Source organism: Protopterus annectens, chromosome 7.part1 (genome assembly GCF_019279795.1).
Source record: "Protopterus annectens isolate FY-2018-M chromosome 7.part1, PAN1.0, whole genome shotgun sequence".
Taxonomy (NCBI): domain Eukaryota; kingdom Metazoa; phylum Chordata; order Ceratodontiformes; family Protopteridae; genus Protopterus; species Protopterus annectens.
In genome coordinates this window covers 406,104,565-406,128,498 of record NC_056740.1, presented here as the reverse complement: position 1 = coordinate 406,128,498, position 23,934 = coordinate 406,104,565, and the positions used below count along the sequence as shown (strand labels likewise).

Below are 23,934 nucleotides of genomic sequence, written 5' to 3'. Positions count from 1 at the left end.
GCACAGGATTTATTACAGTGGATACCAGAAGCAGAATTAGCTTTCTGCAAACTGAAACAACTGATAGCATCTTCCTTAGTTTTAGGATTACCAAACTATCATAAGCGATTTTTTCAAACAGTAGCCTGTAAGCAAGGTTATATGACATCAGTGTTAACACAACAGCATGGGGACAAACAGCGCCCCCATAGCTTACTATTCATCACAGTTAGACCCAGTGGCGCGATCCTTGCCTCACTGTGTACAAGCAGTAGTTGCAGCTGCAATGGCTGTGCAGACTTCAGCCTCTCACATTGAGAGTGCCTCATGCAGTCGCGATTATTTTACTGCAAGAAAAAGTAGCATATCTTTCTCCTGCTAGAAATCTTTCCTGTATGAATACCTCATATGACAATTGAACGATGCACCACTTTGAATCCATCAACCTTGCTCCCAACCCCTGCAGAAGGTAAACCACATTGCTGCCTGCAGGAGATTGAGCAAAATACACTACCTAGAAAAGATCCTACAGATGTTCCCTTGGATGATGCCGAGGTGACATACTATGTGAACGGCTCGTGCAGGAGGGGTCCTACGAGACAGAACCTAGTGGGGTATGCAGTAGTTTCTGATACCGAGATTTTAGAAGCAAAGTCTTTACCACACAACATATCTGCTCAAGCAGCAGAGTTGATTGCCTTGGCGAGGGCATGTACCTTAGCAAAAGGTAAGACAGTGAATATTTTTACTGACAGTCAGTATGCTTTTTCTACTGTACATGTTTTTGCACAACAGTGGAAAAATAGAGGAATGATAACATCTATTGGTAAACCAATTAACCATGCGCAATTTATTTTAGATTTGTTAGACTCTATTCAGTTACCTCAGAAAGTAGCTATTTGCAAATGCGTTGCTCATATCAAGCAACAGGATAGAATTTCAAAAGGTAATGCGAGAGCTGATACAGCTGCAAAACAGGCAGCTTCAACTTTAGAAGTTTTTCTTTTGAGTGAGGAATTACAACCTTCTGAGATTTTAGATTTAGAAATGTTAAAAACAATGCAGACACTTACTACAAATGTAGAGAAACAAAAGTGGATAAAATGAGGAGCAATCCTTAAAAAGGGGCTGTACATCTCCAAGGAAAAGAAACCAATCTTACCATCTAACTTTTTTAGATATGCAGCTTTGATGAGCCATGGGCAGAGCCATGTCTCAACAGGGGGGATGGTACAGTTAGTGAATCGAGTGTTTACGACATACGGATTTACTAATTACACAAAAAATTTTTGTGCAGCATGCCATGTTTGTAACAAGCATCATGCACAAGGGGCATTGAAACCTAAGCAAGGGAGTTTCCCTACACCACCATATCCATTTCATACTATTTGTATGGATTTTATAGAACTAAATAAATGCGAAAATAAGAAGTACTGCCTTGTCATTATAGATATGTTTTCTAAATGGGTGGAAACTTTTCCATCTAAAAATCCAGATGCAGCTACTCTTGCAAAGGTCCTTGTTAAAGAAATTATTCCTAGATTTGGCATACCAGAAAATATTTATAGTGACAATGGCACACATTTTGTAAACCAAACAATACAACAACTTAGTCGCTATTTCGGGATATCATTAAAAAACCACTGTGCATACCACCCCCAATCTGCAGGATTAGTAGAGAGGCATAATGGGGTATTGAAGAGTAGACTTAGGAAATTGATTAGTGAGACACAAAAGAACTGGGTGCACTGTTTACCTCTGGCTCTGCTGAGCATGAGAACTGTTCCAAATGCAAAAGGATTAACTCCTTTTGAAATTTTGTTTGGGAGGGCATATTATACACCTCAATGGAAACCTCTCATATCTGCAGAGCAGGAGGCTGACAGTACACTTGCAGGGTATATGAGGCGATTTTTGAATAACAAACTTTTGCAGTTAAATTCTGTTTCAGATAAAGAGCAAACGAAATCAGAAGCAGCAATAGCCCCAGGCACCTGGGTCTGGGTGAAGGTGGTGAAGAAAAAGAATTGGAGTTCTCTGAAGTGGAAAGGGCCGTACCAGGTACCACTGTCGACACCCACTGCAGTTAAGATCGTGGAGCGAGCATCCTGGATTCATTTGACACACTGTAAACTGGTTAAGAACTTTGAACTAGACAAAAACTTTGTTACTGTTGTACAACGAGAACAGAATGACCAGGTACAGAGTGAATAGAGACACTGAACAACCTCAGAGAACTTGCATGATTATTTTGATAGCTATGATGATAACATTGTTCTTTTTGTTGTGGCCTTTCCTTTTTCCAGCCACAAAAGTTGAACTGATTAAGCGAGATGAACCAAACATAGACTGGCACCCTAACTTTAACACTTATCAGGCAATTACACGTGTGTATGCTGAGACTTTTAATGTTTCGAACTGCTGGATCTGCACAGCCATACTAACAGCATATGGGGGGCTACTAATGACTGCTATCCCCCTAGGGATCAATGAGACCTGGGAAAATCTGTTTTTTGACACAGTATCTATTAAAGCATATGATAAGGTAGCGCTGTATTTGCCTGTGACACAAAAGGGAATTGTATGTTTTTATAAGAACGGCACTATACAAGTGGGTTGGAGTAAATGTAATGTGACTGTACAATATAAATGTTATACAAAAGCAAACCATCTGGGTGAATCTTGTAATACAGATTATAACTCATTTCTTAAATCCATGCACAAGACTCTTGATCAAGTGCAACGTAATCCTGTACTTTTTAAACAGTTATCTGTAATAGATAGGAAAATGTTTCATGCAGGGCAGTCCTTTCGTAACAAAGTAACTACTAAAGTAGAGGATTGTTATTTTGTGTGTTTTAAAAAAGCATATAAATGGTTACCTGAGAATTGGTCGGGCAGTTGTTTTTAGGGTACCTGGTCCCGGCCATACGACACACTGCAGTTTTGCCTCAGGGAAATATTCAAAATACCCGAGATGTGGCCAAGAAAGCTGTTAAAAAGCCTGAAAATCCAGTGGGACAGATCGAGGCAGGCTGGAAGGACCATCATACTGTGGGTACCAAACTTAGGCACATGGACTTGAGTGACGCTGTCATATCGTGGGCAGGCATATTACCTGAATATGGCGCAATTAAATCGATTTGGGAGCTGTGAAAACTGTCTAAACTTCTCAAAGTAATGAGTAATGCAACCTTCTCTGCTCTTGAACTGATAACTGATGAAATGAATGCTATGAGAACTGTAGTGCTCCAGAACCGAATGGCTCTTGACTTCACCCTAGTGGCGAGGGGTGGTACGTGCGCTTTAATCAAAGAAGAATGCTGTGCATTTATACCAGATCACCAGCACGAAATTAATGATCACCTTGAGGTGATTCAGCAAGTGTCGGCCATGACCAAGCCAGGCCCAAACCCTCTGATGGACTTTTTCCAGAATTTATTTGGGGGGTGGGGTTCCATCGTAATGAACATCTTGATTGCCATTGGTGTGGGATTACTCCTAATGTGAGTTTGTGTTTGTTGTGGAATTCCCTGCATGAAGAAATTAATCAAAAAATTTATAGATATATCAGTTTCTGAGACTATGTATCAGAGTACTGAATTTGAAGAGCTGCTAGAATGTGAAACACTTTCATAAAGTTTAAACTGAATGACTTTCTTAACTGCAAATCCTGAATGGAAGAGGTTAGGAGAAGAAACAAACAGTTTATTCTTTTTGAAAATATAATTAAAAAGTATTAACAGGGGGGAAATGTCAGAAAAATATGTATTAATGTGTGTATGCTTAATGCTAATTAGAAGCTAAATGAGTTAACACGTTTTTCATTCTATTTTATATGCACTGTTTTATATATAAAATGAGTTTCATATGAGACTGAAAAGATGCTTTTTGAAACTACAGTATGCTTTCTGAAAGTTGCAAGATGCCCTCTGACCTAGTAATTGCTAGCACAGCAATATTCATGTTTATGCCTTTTTGAAATGTACTTGAGAAGCAGGTGCTTATCTGCTAGGTCAGGAAGAAATGAATGAACAATGCTATATCCTGTAAATGTAATGATTCTAAACAATCAGCTCTGTTCGAAGTATGAGAACATGTGCAGCTGCAGTAGCTTAGAGATAGTGTAGGCAAAGGATTATTAGAGAAATGAGCTGCTAGCTTTGTGCTCGAATTAGCCATAGTACCTTGAATGGTAACATTACATGTATCTAACCGGTGGTAACCAAGGCCATGTTGTTTTCCTTAGGAAGTTTCTCACAAAAATTGATAAATCAGCAGAAATTCATGAGACTAATTGTTAATAAGTGATGATGAAAAGACTTGTGATTTGTTACATCAGCTTGGTAGGCAATGTCTTATTAGAAAGCATATAAAAATGAAAGTATTTACTGTTTCTAGTTAGACAAACTCTGTAATAGCACGTTTTTGTCTCCTTGCTGCAAGATTAAAGTGCCTTAATCTGAACCTACTGTGTTTTGATCATTTTTAAAGTATTTTTAAAGTATTTTTTCCTTTGACACCCACTAAGAGTGGGAGTGGGAGCTTCTGGAGCATTTCTCCCCGGGCCTCTGCTGGAAACAGGATCTGTGGAACCTAGTCAGACTTTCCCGGTCAACAAATGTTAAATAAATAAAATAAATAAATAAAGAGATTTGTTATATTGCCAGACTCGGTGACTGTAGCACCATTAACCACCAGCTCAGCACATCACTGTGTGCTGCCCTTGAGTTTTCTGACATAGCTGTAGAAGGCCTTATGGTTATCTTTCACCTTGGATGCTATCTTATCCTCAATGGTTGCCTATTTACTTTGATGAGAAAGTTTCTATCTTTATGACAATCGTCCTTCCTGATTTTTGGCATAATGTTTTCCTTTTGTAATATATCCTGTTTAATTTGGGATGCTACTAAGTCTGTATGCAGCCATTGACATGGTTGTACAGAGTTTCTGAGAACAATTCAACATAGGATCATGTGTTCTCTGGGTTTGGAGGGGTATTGAATTTTGACAATCCATCACTTAATAAAAGGTAATTTGCCTTGGAATAGTTCCTATCTGTTTCTGGTTTTAATAGGATTTTGGAGTTGTAATGAAGGCACTGTCCGAAAGGAAAAATGCCTCATCTGATTCATAGTACCAAGCAAGCACTGGTGCACCCACCTTCAGTTTGAGTCTATCTACTGGCTATATCCCACGGGACTGGTGTATAGCTCTTGTGATGCCATTCCACAAGGGTGGTCGCACCACAAACCTCAGGAATTACAGACCATCAACCTAACATGCCATCTACATCAGGAAATGACAAGAGACCCTATCATTCTCTCCTAAGTAGTTCAGAAAAATAATAAAACAGCTAAATGGACAGATCACACAATCACAAAACACACAGACCTTAACCTAGTCTCTGGGAACAAAAACGCTACACTTATATCTTCCGACAGAAATATCCTAATAGAAACTATTACTATCTTGGATAACTCATTTCATTCCCAAATCCCTCTCCAGCAAACATTTAATGACAACCCCCACAGCTCTATACTCTCACCATGTACTACCCTACAGTCCTTGTTAACAATGTTGGTCTTATTAGAATGGGAAAGATCTGTTGGATTTGTATCTAAGTTTTACAAGTACTTTAAATTATAGTTAAGATTTTCAGATGGCATTTTTATTTTGTGGGAAGGTGCAAGTGAAACTGTTAAATAATTCACTGTTTTTTTTTAATAATAGTACTTATTTTAAATTCACATAGAATTTTAGTAATCAATCAAATAAATATCTGGATACCTTTGTAACAATAAATGAAAGGGGTTTTAGCTAAAAAAAATATAGAAAGCCAACTTTTAGCAACTCTTATCTTCACTATGCTAGCTCATACCCTAGGAGTCAAAAAAGAAGTCTCATTAAGGGTCAACCTATTAGAGTGGCCATATGACTTCTGACAAGGATAAATTAAAATGTGAATTTGAGAAACTAAAGGTAATGTTTTTAGACAGGAGTTTATTCTTGAACTTAATCAGAGATATGACAGATGAAATGTTTGTGGGGGGATATCTAAGGAACTCTAAGGGAAAGGATTTGATAGGGGAACTAATGAAGGTGCCGGAGGTGCTTCCTTTACCTTAGATACCCCATGTTACCAATGTACACTTTTTGTTGAGTATAATAATTGGAATAGAAAAATTAAGAATATTGTTTGGAAAAATTGGAATATTCTTAAGACAAATTCTGACCTGTTTGACATGTTGGGGCACCAGCCAAAATTAATTTTTAAAACTTCATAGGTTCACAGGTAGGTACTAGGCTATCGGCCCAAGGGCCTACGTAAGCCTAGCCAGCAAGGTTCCATAGCTTACGCCACCCAAGAAAGTTATTTTCCTGTGCTACTGTCCAGCAGAGGCACAGAAGTGATCCCCGGGGTGTATTTCCTATTTCCCATCCACTCATCAAGATTTTTCTTGAAGAGTGCTAATGAAGAACTTTGCTTGACATAGATGGGTAGCTTGTTCCAGAGTATAGGAAGTCTCTGTAATAGGAATCTATCCCTCCAGCGTGTCTTGTTTATTGTGGTGACAAGGTTTAGGTCCCTAGAACGTGTAGCTCGGAGCATGTCCAACAGCTCTGGGTTTGACATAGCTTTATATGTTAGGCAGAGATCACCTCGGAGCAGGCGGTATGCTATGGAGTAAAGCTGGAGTTTTTTGAGGCGGTCAGTGTAGGGCATTTGTTTGAGGCCAGTAATCCTCTTTGTGAGGTACTTCTGTGGCCTTTCCAGCTGCTGCAGATGTCTTGTGAGGTACATTCCAAAAGGGGCGTTGTACTCTCTAATGGGTCTAATGAGTGAGGAGTAGAGGGGAACAATGACCTCTTTTTTCCTGGATGAGAACCCTTTTATGATGTGTGCTATGTATAAGGGGGCAATAGGAGGTACAAGTAAATATGGTACCTATAAGCAACATTTGTTTCATTTTAACTGAAGATTCCCTGATTTTTAATAATAAATTAAGCAACAAAGTAAAATTACTAAAAGGTACTTGTAAGACTGTAGGGCTGGAGCACATAGCAACATGCTTAAACTGCCCCAGTTTTTACATAAAAAAACTGAACGGGCTTTTCTCAAAGTAATCTACGAGCATGTCTCTGACCTCAAATCCTGTAACACCTTTAATGCTTCATGTCAACACTTAGATGTATGTGAAAATGTTATTGGTTACAGGTTTAGTATACTTGAGGAAGTTTCTAATAACCCAATATTTGGAGAATGGGAGGCTAGATTAGAATTTAAAGAGTTGTTATGGCAGCTTAGACTGGAAGTGATGAATCCCCCTGGATTAAATGACACTCTTAATATCCTTCTGGTATTAAATGTAAGTGCAGCTAAATTGCAGGTATAAAATCCTCTGTATATTCTAATAGATGGTTTTAATGTTTATTAAAGATTTGATGTGGACTTTGTTATGGATTAATCAACTTTAGTACAAATCTTTTATACTACATGTATAATTAATTTTTTGCACATATATGTTATAGAATTAAATTATGACAAGATGTGTTGAATGAATTTTTATAATTAATGCACTGTCACTTTAAATTGGAGTTTATAGAAGAAAGTGTACTAGAGGGACATTCAGTTCTGTTGAAGTTCCAGTTCACGGAATGAAAGTGTTTAATTTTCTTTCAAATGGTGTTTATTTGGTGCAAATAGTCATTTGTGAATTTATTTTGATCTACATAGCACTTGTTTAGCAATCCTGGACTTATGGCATCAATGTTGGTGGTTATTCGTTGTTTATTTTGGCACTGGCCACTTTTACTGGTACATTGTTGTCTTTTTTGGGCACTTCAGTGCACGGAATGGATACCAGGCAGTTGAATGAGAAAGGAGCTGGCAGTAATATTTTGGAATTGCAGTATTTGGTCTCCGAGATGGAAAAAAAAATGATGGAAAAAAATGAAAGGTAAACTCACTCAACTTTTACATTTACTCATACCAAGAGGAGGTCCAGGGGTACAAGGAACTGGTCGGACTCCCATTAATGGAGTTGAAACTATGGTTCATATTTCTTGGTACTTGTGGTCAGGCTATGTCGTTGGACAATGGTCATAGAGATTTTTCAACACAACAGTCTGAGCCCGGTCCTTTGGGTGAAGCAGAACTACCTGAAGCACTACAATATTCAGCTACTTTATTTAACAATAACAACATCAATCCTTCCAATAAAGATGTACTGATCTTGCATGCCAATTTCTATAATTGCAGTTGTGTGGGCATGCTTTCCTGGCTTGATAAACCTTTTCAGTTTGACCACAATAATTTTACTACCAAAAATAACATGGATCACTTTGTTTCTTTGTGAGATAATATATTTTTGTTCGAAAATAAACTGCTAAAATTTAGGAACTGGCAGCTGGACAGTGCATATCTATTTGACTGTATTAAAAACAAATTGTTCCTAAAGGGTTCCAGGTGTTTAAATTCTTGAATGGCTTGCAACATAATGATGTTTTTTATATGGAATTTGTGAAACTTTTTGATCAACATGGGATGGAATTATAAAATATAACTCTAGTATTATTAGTAATCAAATGAAAGAAATTGAAAATTTAAATTGTTTTATTCATGATGATTTATTATTTGATGAACATATAATTGCTTATAATAATTTTTTAGTGTAGATAAGAAATGTGACATTAATAAGCAAAGGAAAATTAAGTAATTAAACAGGGACCTTCAACAATATAGTGTGCGCAATGCTTATCCCTTTAAAATCAATAGCAGTGATCAACATTCTTTGAGTGATGAAGGGTATGTGGACCCTTCAGTTTTGAATACAGAGGATGATAATGGTGGAAGTGAGGGTTTTATTTTTAATGCCGAGCAGGATTTTTCTGTCCTAAGGAGATCTGAGTGGATAGCACAATATTCCCTCCATCTCCCAGAACCAGGACTGGAAGGATTTTCAGCTCCCTGGGAGAATCAGTACCAGTATTAGAACAGAACAAAGGGAAGAACAAAGGGAAGGCAGCAAATGTTAGTGATGGATACAAATGGCATTATGTTGTCGTACAAAGGATTTAATATATATAATTATAGCCATGTTATGGTTTCAATTGTTTTTGCTACCCATTTTCTATGTGATTAACTTTTGATATGAATTTTTGCTATTTGATGATGTACAATGTATTTTCACTTTTATCAGTTTTTTCACTGTATTATGTACTTTGTTCCTCTGGAGTGCAGGTCCTGGCTAAAAAGGGTCAAATAATGAGCCATCTTACCTGTCTACCAAATCTGAAATAAAATAAAAATAAATAATAAAGACAAAAAGATAACAAACAGACAGTTAGGCTACACATAGTAGTATAGGATGTTTCAAGAGATATTTGCTTTGTAAAACACGTAATTTTGATACGGCTGGTCATGAGATTATTGATACATTAAATTAAAGAGTGGTTATAGTTTAATAAACTCATCATCTGCAGCATTATATTTGTAGTTTTAGCTAATGATTGATTTTTCCTTGGCAGAACCTATATGCAGGTATGACTTCCAGACACAGCATATTCATATTGGAAATTAGAAATGATCATGTTGAGTGGCTTGTTAGTAAAATGTTGTTTATTTTCATAATTGTAAAATCACTGACCTAATGTTTATGTGCCCTGAACTTACTAGATTTTTTTATATGATCAAGCCAGACTTTTGAATTTCTAGCATAGAGAATAGTACAGGATTTTTAATTTGGATAGCAGTAAATCAGAAATATGTTTAATTTCACTCCTTATTGTGAAACAAATTGATGTGCATTTGAATTTACATAAATAATTAAGTACATAATTATGGTATATACATTTTATTCATTTATGAACTTTAAATTTGTAGGTTGTTTGGATTAATGCATACTGCATTACAATATTATAGATTCATGCATACTTACTAAGCTATTGATCTGTGAGGATCTTTAACAGCCCAGTTTTACATCCCCATGAAGTTTTTAGCCCTTATATTTTAAGTATGAATGACCCAGAGATGATCTAATATGTTTACATGTTGCCCCTAGCCATGAAGGACAAGGGTGCTAAACCAAGGTTGAATTTGTGATTAACCACAATGTTTGTCCATATGAATATGGTTTGATGGTATTATTTACTTCTTGTGATGATTCCTTTAAGAGTCCCCCCCGCCAATATTTTAATCATTATTGGAAAAATATAGATTTGTAGCTGTTATTTAAATTATCAGTAGTAGGTTTGCTATTCAAACATGAATCACATTGTTATTTGTGATAGTAATGGAAACATGTTTATTAACTTAGCAGTTGTTATGTGAATGTTGACATGAGATTTGCTATTTAAATGAGAAGTATATTACTGTTATTTACTTCTGAGAAGGGCTGTATGCCATCTGAATTGCTAATAATCATGAATTCGTATCTAATTCCTTTTAATCGTTGAAGTCATTTGGAATATTTGTCTTCCTGTCAGTTGTCAGAGGGATTCTGCATTTCTTGTTGCCAGTTTTCAAATCATGGGGTTTTGGTTTATTTTTTATTAGTTTTAGTGGTTTTGTTGATTCTGGCATTGACTTACTGCATGAATACTCTGGGCATTGCTTACAACTATTCTGCATCTATGTTATTTAATACTAACTACTTCAACCTCTTCAGTAAAGCAAAAAGGGACATGTTAAGATACTCCAAATTAAATATCAATCTACTTGCATTGCCATCCCCAGTGAATAATGAATATCCCTTCCAGAAGATTCAGATTCCGCAATTAAACCTTTCAGATGATTACAAACATTTTCAAATAGAAGAAAAGACATCTTATGTCCATTTTCTGGAACGATAAGCTTCATCATTTTAATATATATGCAAACGTAGCTCAATGAGATTGTTGATCATGAAATTCTAGGTTTCAGGAAATATTCCTTATGCTTCACATTTTTGCTAAAGTTATTAAAATTGTGAATTATCTTGATCTTCTTAGTTAAAATATGTTATTTTATCTATATATCTATCCAGCAAGTATGAATTATTATTACTTTCTGACTTTGCTAAATAAATGTAATATGCTCTTTGTGGGAAATGCTCAGTTTTGGGTTTACAGAGATAAAATCTTAAAAATAATGTACTTAGCTTCGGCCATTGGTTAGCAATTGCTATTTTTACATATACCTCACGCTGTATTCAATTCTCCATGGCCATAGATCCTGAAAATCTCATTTTTCTGTAATATATCTTTCTTGGAAAATTAAGATTACTAAAACAAATCTTGGAATGCCTACAGCTACCCCTTAGGGTGGCAGTTTATAATAAACCTTAAGAGAATATTTTGATGCTAAACTCATTTGTTTTATTTCATTTAGTCAACACAATATACAAATTCGTCAAGAAGTGAACGACTCTGCAATTTAAGAAACATCATATTTCTACAGTCTATTGTAATCTTCTAAAGAAATGCATTTTTAGAAACTGTCTCCATTTTTGGAATAGCATTTGAATTAAATTAATACTGTAACATACTGTCAATTCACTCCTCTTTCTAAATTCTTTTGCTGACTCATGATTAAAGACATCTATTTTACTGCAGTTATGTTAATGATCTTCTACAGTCGAATATCACCCATCTGTCAACATTGCAAACAACAGCTCAGTGATTAGCATATTTGTGGAGATTATACATTTGTATATTCTCCAAGTATGGAATCATTTTGTTGATAACCTTTCCGTAATATCAGAAGCTATTCTTAACTTGGATAACCACAACTAGCATTATACTGTCTGACCTCTGAATTGGATGCACTTTGGGCTGTTTCCTGGCTAAGCATATTATTACTTGCATTAGAAAACCATAACATCTTGTTTTCTAAATGAAGAGCTTGCCAGGCATATCTAGTTCTTACAAAGGCTCTAATGATGGCCAGATCTAAGAGACTATATGAAAAGTGATTTGAGACAAAGTAGAAATTACTTGGATCTTATTTCTGATCTCAACAGTGCACCAAAATTCATGGAGGAATTTTTATGTCATCGATCTTCTTTACCTGAAATAAGTCCACATGTTCTTTATCATGGACCCTTCATCTATTGGTTATTCAACAATGACTGCCATTCCCACGAAGCATCAGTGTATGGAATAGATCACGGTGTAGCTTGGATATGCATGTAGCTTTTGTTTGAGTGCTATTTAATTATTTCCAGCAAACTTTATTAAAAAAATAACTGAAATTATGTTTGTTCTGTGGTTATAACCACACAAGAGCTATGAAGCGGGTTTCACAATTAAGTTGATAAACCCATTTTCAAACACTGTGCCATAAACTTCAAACTTCAAATTAAAAAGGCATTTTGCAGTAATTTGAAGTGAAAGCAGAATTAGAAACACTGGTGCTGATTAACACAAACAACACTGGAAAAGCTCTTTATTTCAGAGCTACCTTCTGTTAAGATTTTCTATATAAAAAGCACAGTGATTACATAGCAGTATTTCTCAGGTTTCAGAGAAGAAACAGGTGTTTTAAATCAGAAATCAGTAATGTTTAATGTTATTTTGGGTCACACTTCAGCATACACCAAATCTGAAATCATGATCATACTTACTGAAGCAGTCGAAAGCGACTTGTCAAATACCAGGTTAAAAGCATTAGTAGCAGGAACCACAGATACAATTTCTACTTTGGGATTTGGGTCTGCTGTCACGATGCCAAACTGAGCCACTTCGGTATGAATAGGGCTGTTTTCTGTGACATTTACTGATGCAGGTATGTTTATGAAACCTGTTGTCAAGAAAACAAAATAATATGAGAAAGAGAAAGAAAAGAAGGAAATATTTAAAATTAAAATAAAAAAAAATACTTCATATTACAGAACAATCCCATTCTATTAGCAGTTATTAAGGCTCCTGTTCAAAAGTACCATCACATAATAGGTTCATAGGTTCATAGGTTTATAGGTAGGTAATAGGCTATTGGCCCTAGGGCCTGTATGAGCCTATCCAAAAAGGTACCCTGGCATTCACCACTCAAGAAAATTATTTTCCTGTTCCCCTGTCGAGCAGAGCCACAGAGGTGATCCCCAGGGTGAATTTTCTATTTCCCATCCAATCATTAAGATTTTTCTTGAAGAGTGCTAATGAGGAGCTTTGTTTGATATAGACAGGTAGTTTGTTCAAGAGTATGGGAAGTCTGTGGGACAGGAATCTATCCCTCAAGCATGTTCTGTTTATTGCAGTGACAAGGTTTAGGTCCCTAGAGCATGTAGCTCGGATGGGATGGGATTTCTTTAAGTGGAGCATGTCCAACAGCTCTAGGTTTGACATAGCTTTGTATGTTAGGCAGAGATCACCTCTGAGTAGGCAATATGGCCCAGAGTAAAACTGGAGTTTTTTGAGACGGTCTGTGTAGGGCATCTGTTTGAGGACGGTAATCCTCTTTGTGAGGTATTTCTGCTGCCTTTTCAGTTGTTGTAGATGGCTTATGAGGTACATACCAAAAGGGGCGTTGTACTCTATAATGGGTCTAATGAGTGATGAGTAGACGGGAACAATGACCTTGTTTTTCCTGGATGAGAAACCTTTTGTGATGAGGTGTGCCATGTAGAAGGATTTTCTGACTACTGTGGCAATGCGATTATCAAAGGAGAGACTACTGTCCACCTGTGTCCTAAGATCTATCACACTTTCAGTGTTAAATAAACAACCACCTATGTGGTAGCTCATGGGTACAGAGTTTTTACCAAAGGGGATGACAATGCACTTTTTGGCATTGAGCTTGAGGCCACGGCTTTGACACCAGGCATCTGTCTCAGTAAGGCCCTTTTGTAGGATGTCCACATCATTAGGAGTTTCAATTATGCCTCCTAGTTTGCAGTCATCTGCAAACTTCATTAGCCAAAGACCTTTTGTGTTTGCCTGTACTTCAGAAAAGTAAATACCAAACAGGAGAGGACCCAGGACTGAACCCTGTGGTACTCCACTTGTCACTGGGCTGAAGTCGGATTTGGAGTCTGCTACTTTCACAGCTTGGGTTCTGTCAATGAGCCAGTTGGCAACCCATCTTGTGACATAGGAATTTATACCTAGTTTAGTGAGTTTATCTATAATTCCTGAGTGGGGGATGATATCAAAAGCCTTGGTGAGATCTATATAGGCTATGTGAACCACCTTACCCTCATCTACGGCTTTGGTGACTGCTTCAAAGATGTCAATCAGGTTTAGGAGACATGATCTGCCTTTCACAAACCCGAACTGGGTGGGGTCCAGAGTTTGGAGATTACCATGTCTTTGTTTATAAGTTTCATGATGATATGTTCCATGGCCTTGCAGACCAGGATTGTTAGGCTAATGGGGCTGTAGTTCCTGGGGTCTGTGATAGCTCCGCCTTTGTGGAGTGGGATAACCATTACTGTGTGCCATTCAGTGGGCATAAACCCTGAGGTGAGGCTAGGATTGAACATGGTGCTTAGGTGGAGTGCCAGTTCAGTCATGCAGAATCTACCCTCTCCTCCCACAAGAGTGCAGACCACACCTTCTTAATGTAAAATAACTGTCCCAAAGCCCAAGTGCTTAAACCAAAAGTAATACACTCAGAATAACAGACACCAAGCCTTCAATCAGCAATTCCCAACTTAGAAGTATGTAAGCGACCTGTCCTGCTACCTGCCACAAGGGTGCAGGGAACCCTCAAAAAAAAATTACCTGGGGATTAGTGCTCATCAAACAAAAACAAAGCAGCATGCCTGAATCTAGTCTATAGTACAGCAAACACAACAAACAAGGTTCCAAAAGAAAAAGAAACAGTTCAAAAAATAAGCACAATAATCCTTTTCCAAGAAATTCCCAGCAGAAAAGAGGGGGATCCTCCCTCTCCTCTCACAACAGAACAGACCAAAAACCCCTTCTTTAAAATAAGCTTAGAAGTATGTAAGCGACCTGTCCTGCCACAACAGTGCAGTCCACAAACCTTCTTAATGTAAAACAACTGGGCTGAAGCCCAAGTGCTTAAACCGAAAGGCTTAGAATAACAGTTACAGTTTAATCAGACTACTACCAAGCAGTAATAAATGCAGCAGAATAAATACAACTGAGTACTTTTAAGAAGAGGCAAAAGCAAAATAAAGTGCAATTTTTTGTGCCTTTTTCAAAATTGCACCAAAATGCCGGAGTGCTCTACCCAAATCCATTAGATCCAGTAGATTAGTGAAAGACCTTAAGGGCTTCAATAGACAGCTTAAAGAGCAATAAGAAAGCCAATGTAAATGTAAAAGGGATCCAGGCTGAACCTGTCATACCACATTTACTTTAAGCAGTCACATCTTTTGCCGTTCAATATGCTTATTTAGTTTGGAGACATGTTTATCTGTAAATGTGTTTTTTTGTGTGACCAAATATGTTATTGGTTTTAGTGCTTTCGTTGGGTAAAATGACATCTTCAGAATACAGCCTATTTAAAAAAACAAAAGTTTAAATAATACCCCTTGACCAATCAATCACTGCAATATGCATTACATAATTTCCCCCATTTTAGTGTCATTAATATTAATGCATACAAGATTATATTAAAACATATACATATAAAAATGAACAAAAGGTTTTAAATTATTAAAACATTAATGCAGATACTAATGCATATTAATATCCCAACTGTAAAATTTATAAATTCATGTATATTTCATAACATGAACATAGATTTAAGTCTTAACAAAGGGCACAAGGAAATCTTGTCATTTAACCCTGGGGCCTGGTAAGCATTTAATCATTTTACCTGACGAAAGCGCTAAATAAAATATTGACTGGACTACACTGGTGTCATTGCTGCCTGGTAGAGTGTTTGCCTTGGGATTATTAGTTTATTTGTGAACCACTTTTTTAGTTATGTCATTGGTTTTCTTGTGTACTGGACTTATTGAAAAATGTGTACGATTTAATAACATACCTACTTATGTAAAGTACAAAAAGACTTTTAAGTACTTTATTTTATCTACTGTACATTGTGCCTTGCCTTCTTGGTCCAGGTCATGGCTGAAAATGGTCCCTGGACCAGTGCACTTACATGGTTAAGAAATGTAAAATAAATAAATACATAAGTAAAAAACAGGATGTATCATCAAAAATGATAATAATGTGCTATAAACCAATAAAGACCTTTTAAACACAGCTGTCAATGATAAAAGGAGATACAGCTAGCAGGAATTTTGTAAATAATTATATGACATTTGTGAATATCAAACTAATGTATATAAGATCCTTCTGTTACAAATGTATTAGAACCGATTCATACAAGATGCTGGTGTTACAAATGTATTAGAACCACTTGTCATGCTTATATCAAACTGTTCTGTACAGATGTTTGTGCTGAAAAGGTATTTGTAAAATGCTTGTGTTTAAAATGGATCCACGGTGTGTCCTACTGGAAGAGAATAGAAATGTACATGCACTACTGTACCTGTTTAAATGTATATATTTTAACTTAGAAATTGGAATACAGGAGGTTAACCTCAGTCCATCAAACTTTAGAAGATATCTGAAATTAAATTACTTTATAGGCTATGCTATAAAGAGGCTGACAGGTTTCAATGCAGCTAGAGACACAAAGTCTGTACTAGGAAGCTTTCTATATCGTCTTTGGAGTGAACTAATTGCTACTTTAGAAGCATGAAGGAATGCAATTGTTTTATGACTTCCAGCAGCTGCCAAAGTTCTGAGCAAAACCCCTTGTCTGTATATTTTTACAGGTAGATGCTAAATACAGCCAGCTTCAGCAATGGGGGTTTTACCTGGGAACTAGAAGTCAGATGACAAAAAATGATGTAATTCTGCAAGCTATCCCAGCAGTAATATTTTAGATATTTATTTGAGAAATCTCTTAGACAGGGCATTCTGTCTTAGACCTAACAACAACAATAACAACAAAACAATTCACCACATCTGCCCTGCTCTGTTAGTAATTTACTAGGGAATAGTATAATTCTCTTAGATTCAGTCAGGAATATAGTGAAGCTTAGTTTAGATATTTTTCTTTATTTGTGTGAGCCTGTACTGCAATGTCATTTAAATTTTTCCTGTGGTTTTGAACTCTGATGTCAATGTGAATATATGAAAAAAAAATTATATATATACTGAGTATTTTCTTGTTCTTTATTATTTATTATTAAATATATTTAAACTTTTCATTGTGGCTAATCTGTGTAGAGATACTTAAGTTTTGAGAGTATGTCATATTTATTTGGTGTGGGCCACTGCTAATAGCTTTGATCTTGGTCAAGCTTCCATGTGTATTAGTATTAATATTACATAGTAAAATTAGACACCCTTTGTTTAGGGCCTTAAAATAGTTGTCAAAGAGTGAGTGGTGGCAGTGGAAACTACCTTATAGTCTGGGCAGAAGAGGGCATAGATAGTAAACCTGTGTCAGCCTTTCCTAGGTGTGTGTGTGTGTGTGTGTGTGTGTGTGTGTGTGTGTGTGTGTGTGTGTGTGTGTGTGTGTGTGTGTGTGTGTGTGTGTGTGTGTGTGGTGTGTGGTGTGTGTGTGTGTGTGTGTGTGTGTGTGTGTGTGTGTGTGTGTGTGTGTGTGTGTAAATGAAACCTCAAAGAGTGTAAGTGTCAGCTACTTGGTCAGGGACACAAAGCACTGGTTGGACAAAGAGGGTGTTGGAGAGCTTTGCTTGGTCACTCAGCTGAGATCTCAACTCTAGAGCGGTGCCAGTGGGGAGTCTTATTGAGGATCTGGAGAAAGAGGGAGAAACCGGTCTTGGACTGACTGTGGTGTCTGTGTGCTCTTAAGGGAAATTGCACTTGATGCAGTGAGCTGCATCTGGAAATACTTATTGCGTACCTGTTATCCTCCCAGTGAACATCCCCCACGGTTGCCAGTGGTGAGGATTGAGGCTCACTAATTACTGGTCCAGTGGTACGGCATCACACTATGTATTTTATCAGCACTACACAACTGAACTGCATGGAAAGTACCCTTCTTTTGTTACACTTGTTAATGCCAAATGCATATCTTACCAAAAATCTGGACATCCATGCAGGAAGTGTGGTTTTTGTTCTGTCATAAGTGTACAACAAGAGTTTATATGCCCTAATACTCCCTTTAGGTTTCAGCCAAGGTTTCATGCAGACTGCAATAGCACTCGTTTGATTTACTTTGTACTTGTGCTTTCTGTTCTTGCTATTACGTGGGAAAAACCACACAAAAACTAAAAGAATGGATTAGTAAGCATCTATATGAGATACGCAAACAGAGTGAAAACAATGCTTTATCTAAACACATAATGGTGCATCCACACCATCATTTTAATGTTAAAGTATTACAACTGGTACAATAACAGTAGAGTGGGTGACATGAACAATAATTCAGAGTAAATAGAATTGCGATGGATTCTATGATTGCAGGCACACAGGTTACCAGGAATTAATTGCACTGTCAGTTTAAAACCTGCTCTAAAAGCACCTAGGTTAAAGTGAAAATATTTATATATACCTCTTTAAGAGGCTAATTATACTTAATTGCTTTGGTGTTGAATTGATTTATTTATTTAAGTATGAGCCTTTTACTGTGGTTTGTATTAAGAGCCGAAGAAGCGCTAGCGAAAGCGCTTGTCTTTTATCTTTATTATGGTGTATTTTATTAAAATTGTGTCAACAGTCATGGTTATCCAGCTGTTTTTTTTTTTCTTTGTTTGCTGTTTGGACTTCCAGCTTGGGTTCTTGGTATATGCTGGTAATGGATTTCTTCAATTATCTTCCTGTAGAAATGTGGGATACTAGTCAGAAACACATTTTAAAAAACTTATGGGAAAAAATAAACAAATTATCAAAGAGATGGTATAAAATATCTAGACTTTAATGAACTGTATTTCAAAATTTTGCCACATAAGTCCATTCATTTTGCTTTTGAAAGCAGATGATGGAAGATGTGTATCTTCTTTCTTTAAATTATTTCTGCCACTAATATCTTGGTCGTGTAATGTGGTTTTCTGTGCACTAAACAGCTTCAAATATAACGTAGGATGAGAGTGATTCAGAAAATCATATGAAGGGGTAAATCAATCCTGAAAATATGGATATTCACCCACATAAAGGTACATCAAGTGGAGGGGTAAATCAGGCTGGAAAATAGGAATGTTCATGAAAATTGGAATATTTGAGAGGTCTGCATGTTATCCAGCCTACTTACAGAGCTAGTTTCACATTCAAACTACTACATGTTTTCTTCTCAATACATTTTCATTTTACATCAGAAACAAGTAGCCAGCAAACAATGTTTGAGCCCAGCATTTACAACTTTTTGCATATTGTTTACTATTTTGAAACAGTAAGTAAGAAACGAAGAGACACAGCAGGTCCCATTTTTTTTCTAGAACAGTCTTACATTTCATGGACATTAAGTGACTAGCTCATGGCTGTACAGAATAGAGAGGAGATGTGAGCTGATGGGATTAAAATCCAGCTCTTTGATTTTACATCTCTGTGCTTAACTATAGTGATATTCTGCATTAGAAGTCGGATCAGTTTACTCAAACAATCTACTCCCAAAAGTTAGATAAAATAAAGTTATTGCTTAAAAAGTATACATATTTAATAATATCCCTGCACTTGAGCTCTAAAACCAGCATTTTTACATTAAGAGGGTTTTCTGACTGCACTCTTGCGGCAGAAGTGTGCTGTAGAAACCTATCTGAGTTGGTGGCTGCTGGCTGCAAGTTTATTGTGTGTTTTCCTGGTTGGTCTGAAGGCCTTGTTGTTGTTATACTTGTTTTTCCTGACTCTATATAAGCCCCAGTGTTTGTGCTAGGCTACTGTCCATACAGGGGCAGCTAGCACTGGCCTGTATAGATGCAAATTCTATCAAGTTAAAATTTGCCTTAGAATAACTATCTCTGGAACCTTCCCCAGTCCCCCTGCTGCTCCTGAACCATTTGAGTTACACACAGAGCAGCATCACCTTGTTGGACAGCTGCAGTTCACACTGAGTGTAGCACCCATTCTTCATCCGTGTGCTATCACCCCAGCCCAGTTAAATCTCCCCGCTCTTCTCCCCGGTTAAATCCATAGTAAAAAACCTGAAACAATGGAAACACGTTACCACTATCTCTGTGGCCAGCCTGGTGAGCATGGACACCCTGAGGCAATATAGCAATTGCCTCATGTATACTGACAACCACCTAATCCTGAAACAAACACAGTATGTGAGAGATGTCATTACAATATGAAAACTAAGGCATGGCTCTCACACCTTGACAAATCAAATGACAAAGAGGTTGTCACCTGATGCACATCATTTCACTCACTAAATAGGGTCTTGACAGATAAACCCACATATGTGGAGGTACTCAAAAGTAACTTACCAAAACCTCAGAGGTCTTCCATACACTGCCCTCAAAAACCACATGCAAACAAAGCAAGTCAACAACAACCACTGTGCATAAAACCATTGCACAGTGCCTCCACAAGCAAGCCCCTAAAGTGAAACACCAGACATTCAAACATCTTTATGATAGGAGACTCCATCGTGATACACATGAACACCAGACATTCAAACATCTTTATGATAGGAGACTCCATCATGATACACATGAACACCAGACATTCAAACATCTTTATGATAGGAGACTCCACCATGATACACACGAACACCCCCCTCACAAGGATAGATAAAAAGGGAGGTTACAGCTGGTTGCTTCTCATGGACCAGGATTTGCCAGATCATTGCACTCAGGTCACTCAGTCATAGTCCACATAGGTGTAAATAACATGAGACATACCTCTCTGGACTATATGAGGAGAGACATGATGGACCTCTCTGAATACGTGTTACTGGCTGGTATGAGCCTCTCATTCACCAGCATATTCTACCCTCACCAAGAATGATACCTCGATAGCAACAGAAAATGATTGACTTCAGTAACTGGCTTAGCTACTGGTGTCATTCCAAGAGGATTCAGTATTTGTCAGTATGGGATGACATGATCAACAGACCATGCTGCTTTGCCAGAGATGGTCTGCACCTGTCACCAGTAGGCTTCTGAATACTGGACAAGGCATTAGCCACCCTCATACTGCCTTTTTCTAGCAGGGTCAAGCCAACAGTCCTATAAACGTAACAAATTCTTCTAATGTCAATCTGAATTAACTACTGCTCAGTGCTAGGAGTCTTGATAAAAAATGCAGTCCCTGAAAGCTCTCATTCCCTAGGGAATGCTGACATCTGTGCAGTTACAAAGACATGGTTTTAGGCTGCAGAAAGAGCCCCAGCAGGTCAAGGCTACAATGCCTATCATACAGTCAGGCCACCTTCTAAAAAGGAAAAAAATGAAAGGAGGTGTTTCCATTTCCATAAAAAGCAATCACACCTCTAGCTTGGTCAAGCAGGATGACTCACTTGAGCTTCTCCTTGTCCGGCTGACCATAGACAAAATTCCCCACCATATCATCACTAGCCACAGGTTCCTCAGCCATGAATCATGAAAACCACTCTGCATACCTGAACTTACTGGAATCACTTGCCATTCATCCCAACACACTATTCATGGGTGATGTAACCTACCTCTCCATAAACTGGGAAACATACACAACTACTAATATGCAAGCTCAAAGATTCCTGGACTTTGTCAGTGCAAATGCTCTGGATCAACAAGTCTGCACTCCTATTAGAGACTCATATTTCCTTGACATAGTACTCACAAACATGGGGGAGCACTGCACCCCCCACCATCATAATGTCCTCATTGGTAAGGTCAGATCATAAATCTGTTTCCTTTGAAATAAATGTAATGGTAGAACCCCATCAAACCCTAAAACCTTAAATAATTTTCTCAAGGCAAATTACCTTCTATTAAGTAATAGCTTAGATAATTTTAAAGCTCCACCAGCCCTGAAACATGGAGGTCTATACACAAGTATACATGAATGCCCTGCACAACCACTTAAACAACTGCATAGAAATGGTAGTACCTGACCAGTCTAAACCCAGGTCAAGCCATTAAAACAAGCCACCCTGGTGGACCGCTAGCATAAATAAACCAAATAACAAAAGGAAGAAATTCTTGTCTAGAAGCAAGTGGAAGGGTGCAAACAGAATTAAAATAATCCTCATTAGTCTCAAAAGGAAAATAAGGGAACTAGTTGAGTCTTCAAAGCTAAGCACAAAAGTAAACTAGCCTCCCAAGCAAAAGATAACCACAAAGTATTTTTTTAGCTATGTTCAAAATCTTAAGGGAAACACTTAATGTGCTGAGTTGGCTATAGATTGCAATACCCATACTCATAGGATCATAGGAGGTTACTAGGCTAATGGTCCCAGGGCCCTTATAAGGCTAGCCAAGTTCAACTCGTTCACAAGGGTGTCTGGTTCAAGGAGACACTAAAATCGTCACTCATTGCCCCTGTCCAACAGGGATATGGGTTGAACCCTGGGGTGAATTTCCAGTTACCCATCCAGTCGTCCAAGTTACGCTTAAATAGAGCCAATTAGAAGTTTTGTTTAATATTAATAGAAAGCTTGTTCCAAAGGTGGGTCAACCACTGTGAGACAACTCTGTCTCTCCGGGATGTTCTGTTGATGTCACATACCAGGTTAAGGTCCTTTGAGTGAGTGATCCATGTGCCATTTGACTTGCAAATGTGCAGCATTTCCCTTAAAGCTGGGTCAGAGATTGCTCTATATGCAAGACACCAGTCACCTCTGAGCAGTCTATATGACACACATCAAAGTGACAATGATTTCAGTCTGTTCACATAAGACAGATCATGAAGACCTGAATTTTCTTTGTAAGGAACCTTTGTGGTCTCTCCAATTACTGCAGGTGTTTGGAAAGGAACATACCAAAGGGAGCATTGTACTCTATTATTGGCCTGATGAAGGAAAAGTACAGGGGGGGCTATAATCTCTTTTTTCTGGAGGCAATGTCCTTACTTATGAGATGAGCAATATAAAGTGGCTTTCTTACAACTGTGGATACATGGTGATCAAAGTTAATGTTTCTGTTGACCTGTGTGTCCGGATCTCTCACCATTGACTGTGTGATTTAGGGTATCGCTATCGATGTGGTCGTTTGCAGGAGCATCACCTTTGCTGAAGGGAATGATAATGTATTTTTTGCATTAAGTTTAAGACCGTGACTTTAGCACCAGTCAATAACCTGCATAAGACCTTCTTGCGGGATGTTCACATCACTAGGTGTTTCAGTGATCACTCACAGTTTGCAGTCATCAGCAAACCTCGTCAGCCACAGTCCTTTAGTTTTAGCCTGTACTTCAGAGAATTAGATTCTGAACAGTAAGGGTCCCAGGACTGATCCCTGTGGAACACCACTGATTACAGGTCTGCTGTTGGAGGTGGATTCCCCTAGTTTGAATGTATGTGTTCTATCAGTGAGCCAGTTAGCAACCCATCTAATAATATAAGGGCTGATACCTAGCTGAGTGAGTCTGTCAATGATGCCTGAGTTGGGGATAGTGTCACAAGCCTTGGCTAAGTCTAGGTAGTCTGTCTGCACAGATTTCCCCTCATCCAGGGCCTTGGTGGCTGTCTCGAAGAAGTCCACCAGGTTTAAAAGGCATGACCTCCCTTTAACAAATTCAAATTGAGTAGGGTCATGTGTTTGGAGATTACCTATATCTTTGTTTATAAGGTCCATGATGATTCACTCCATGGCTTTGCAGATAAGGCTAGTCAGGCTAATAGGTCTATAGTTCCACGGGTCAGTGGAAGCACCACCTTTGTGCAAGGGGATAATGGTGGTCTTTTTCCATTCAGTTGGGACAAAGCCAGTGTGGGACAAAGCTGCTGCTTAGACTATGATTAAAAAGAGTACCCAATGATGTTGCTAATTCTTGTTGGAGCCCATGAAGGATGCAGCCTGGGATGTTATCAGGTCCCATAGATACTGTGTTTTTTACCTTAGCTAGGGTGTTTACGACCTGCTCTTTAGAGATATAAAGTAGAGG

At 37.8% G+C, this 23,934-nt stretch overlaps 1 protein-coding gene across 1 annotated transcript in view; it reads right to left on the bottom strand.

Annotated features, from left to right (window-relative positions):
• The window catches only part of CDHR4 (cadherin related family member 4), a 764,521-nt gene that overhangs the window by 636,181 nt on the left and 104,406 nt on the right, over nucleotides 1-23,934 (bottom strand). Inside the window, exon 3 of the mRNA XM_044078501.1 lies at nucleotides 12,585-12,760. Coding sequence (XP_043934436.1) covers nucleotides 12,585-12,760 — 176 coding nt within the window. The remainder of the gene's footprint in view (nucleotides 1-12,584; nucleotides 12,761-23,934) is intronic.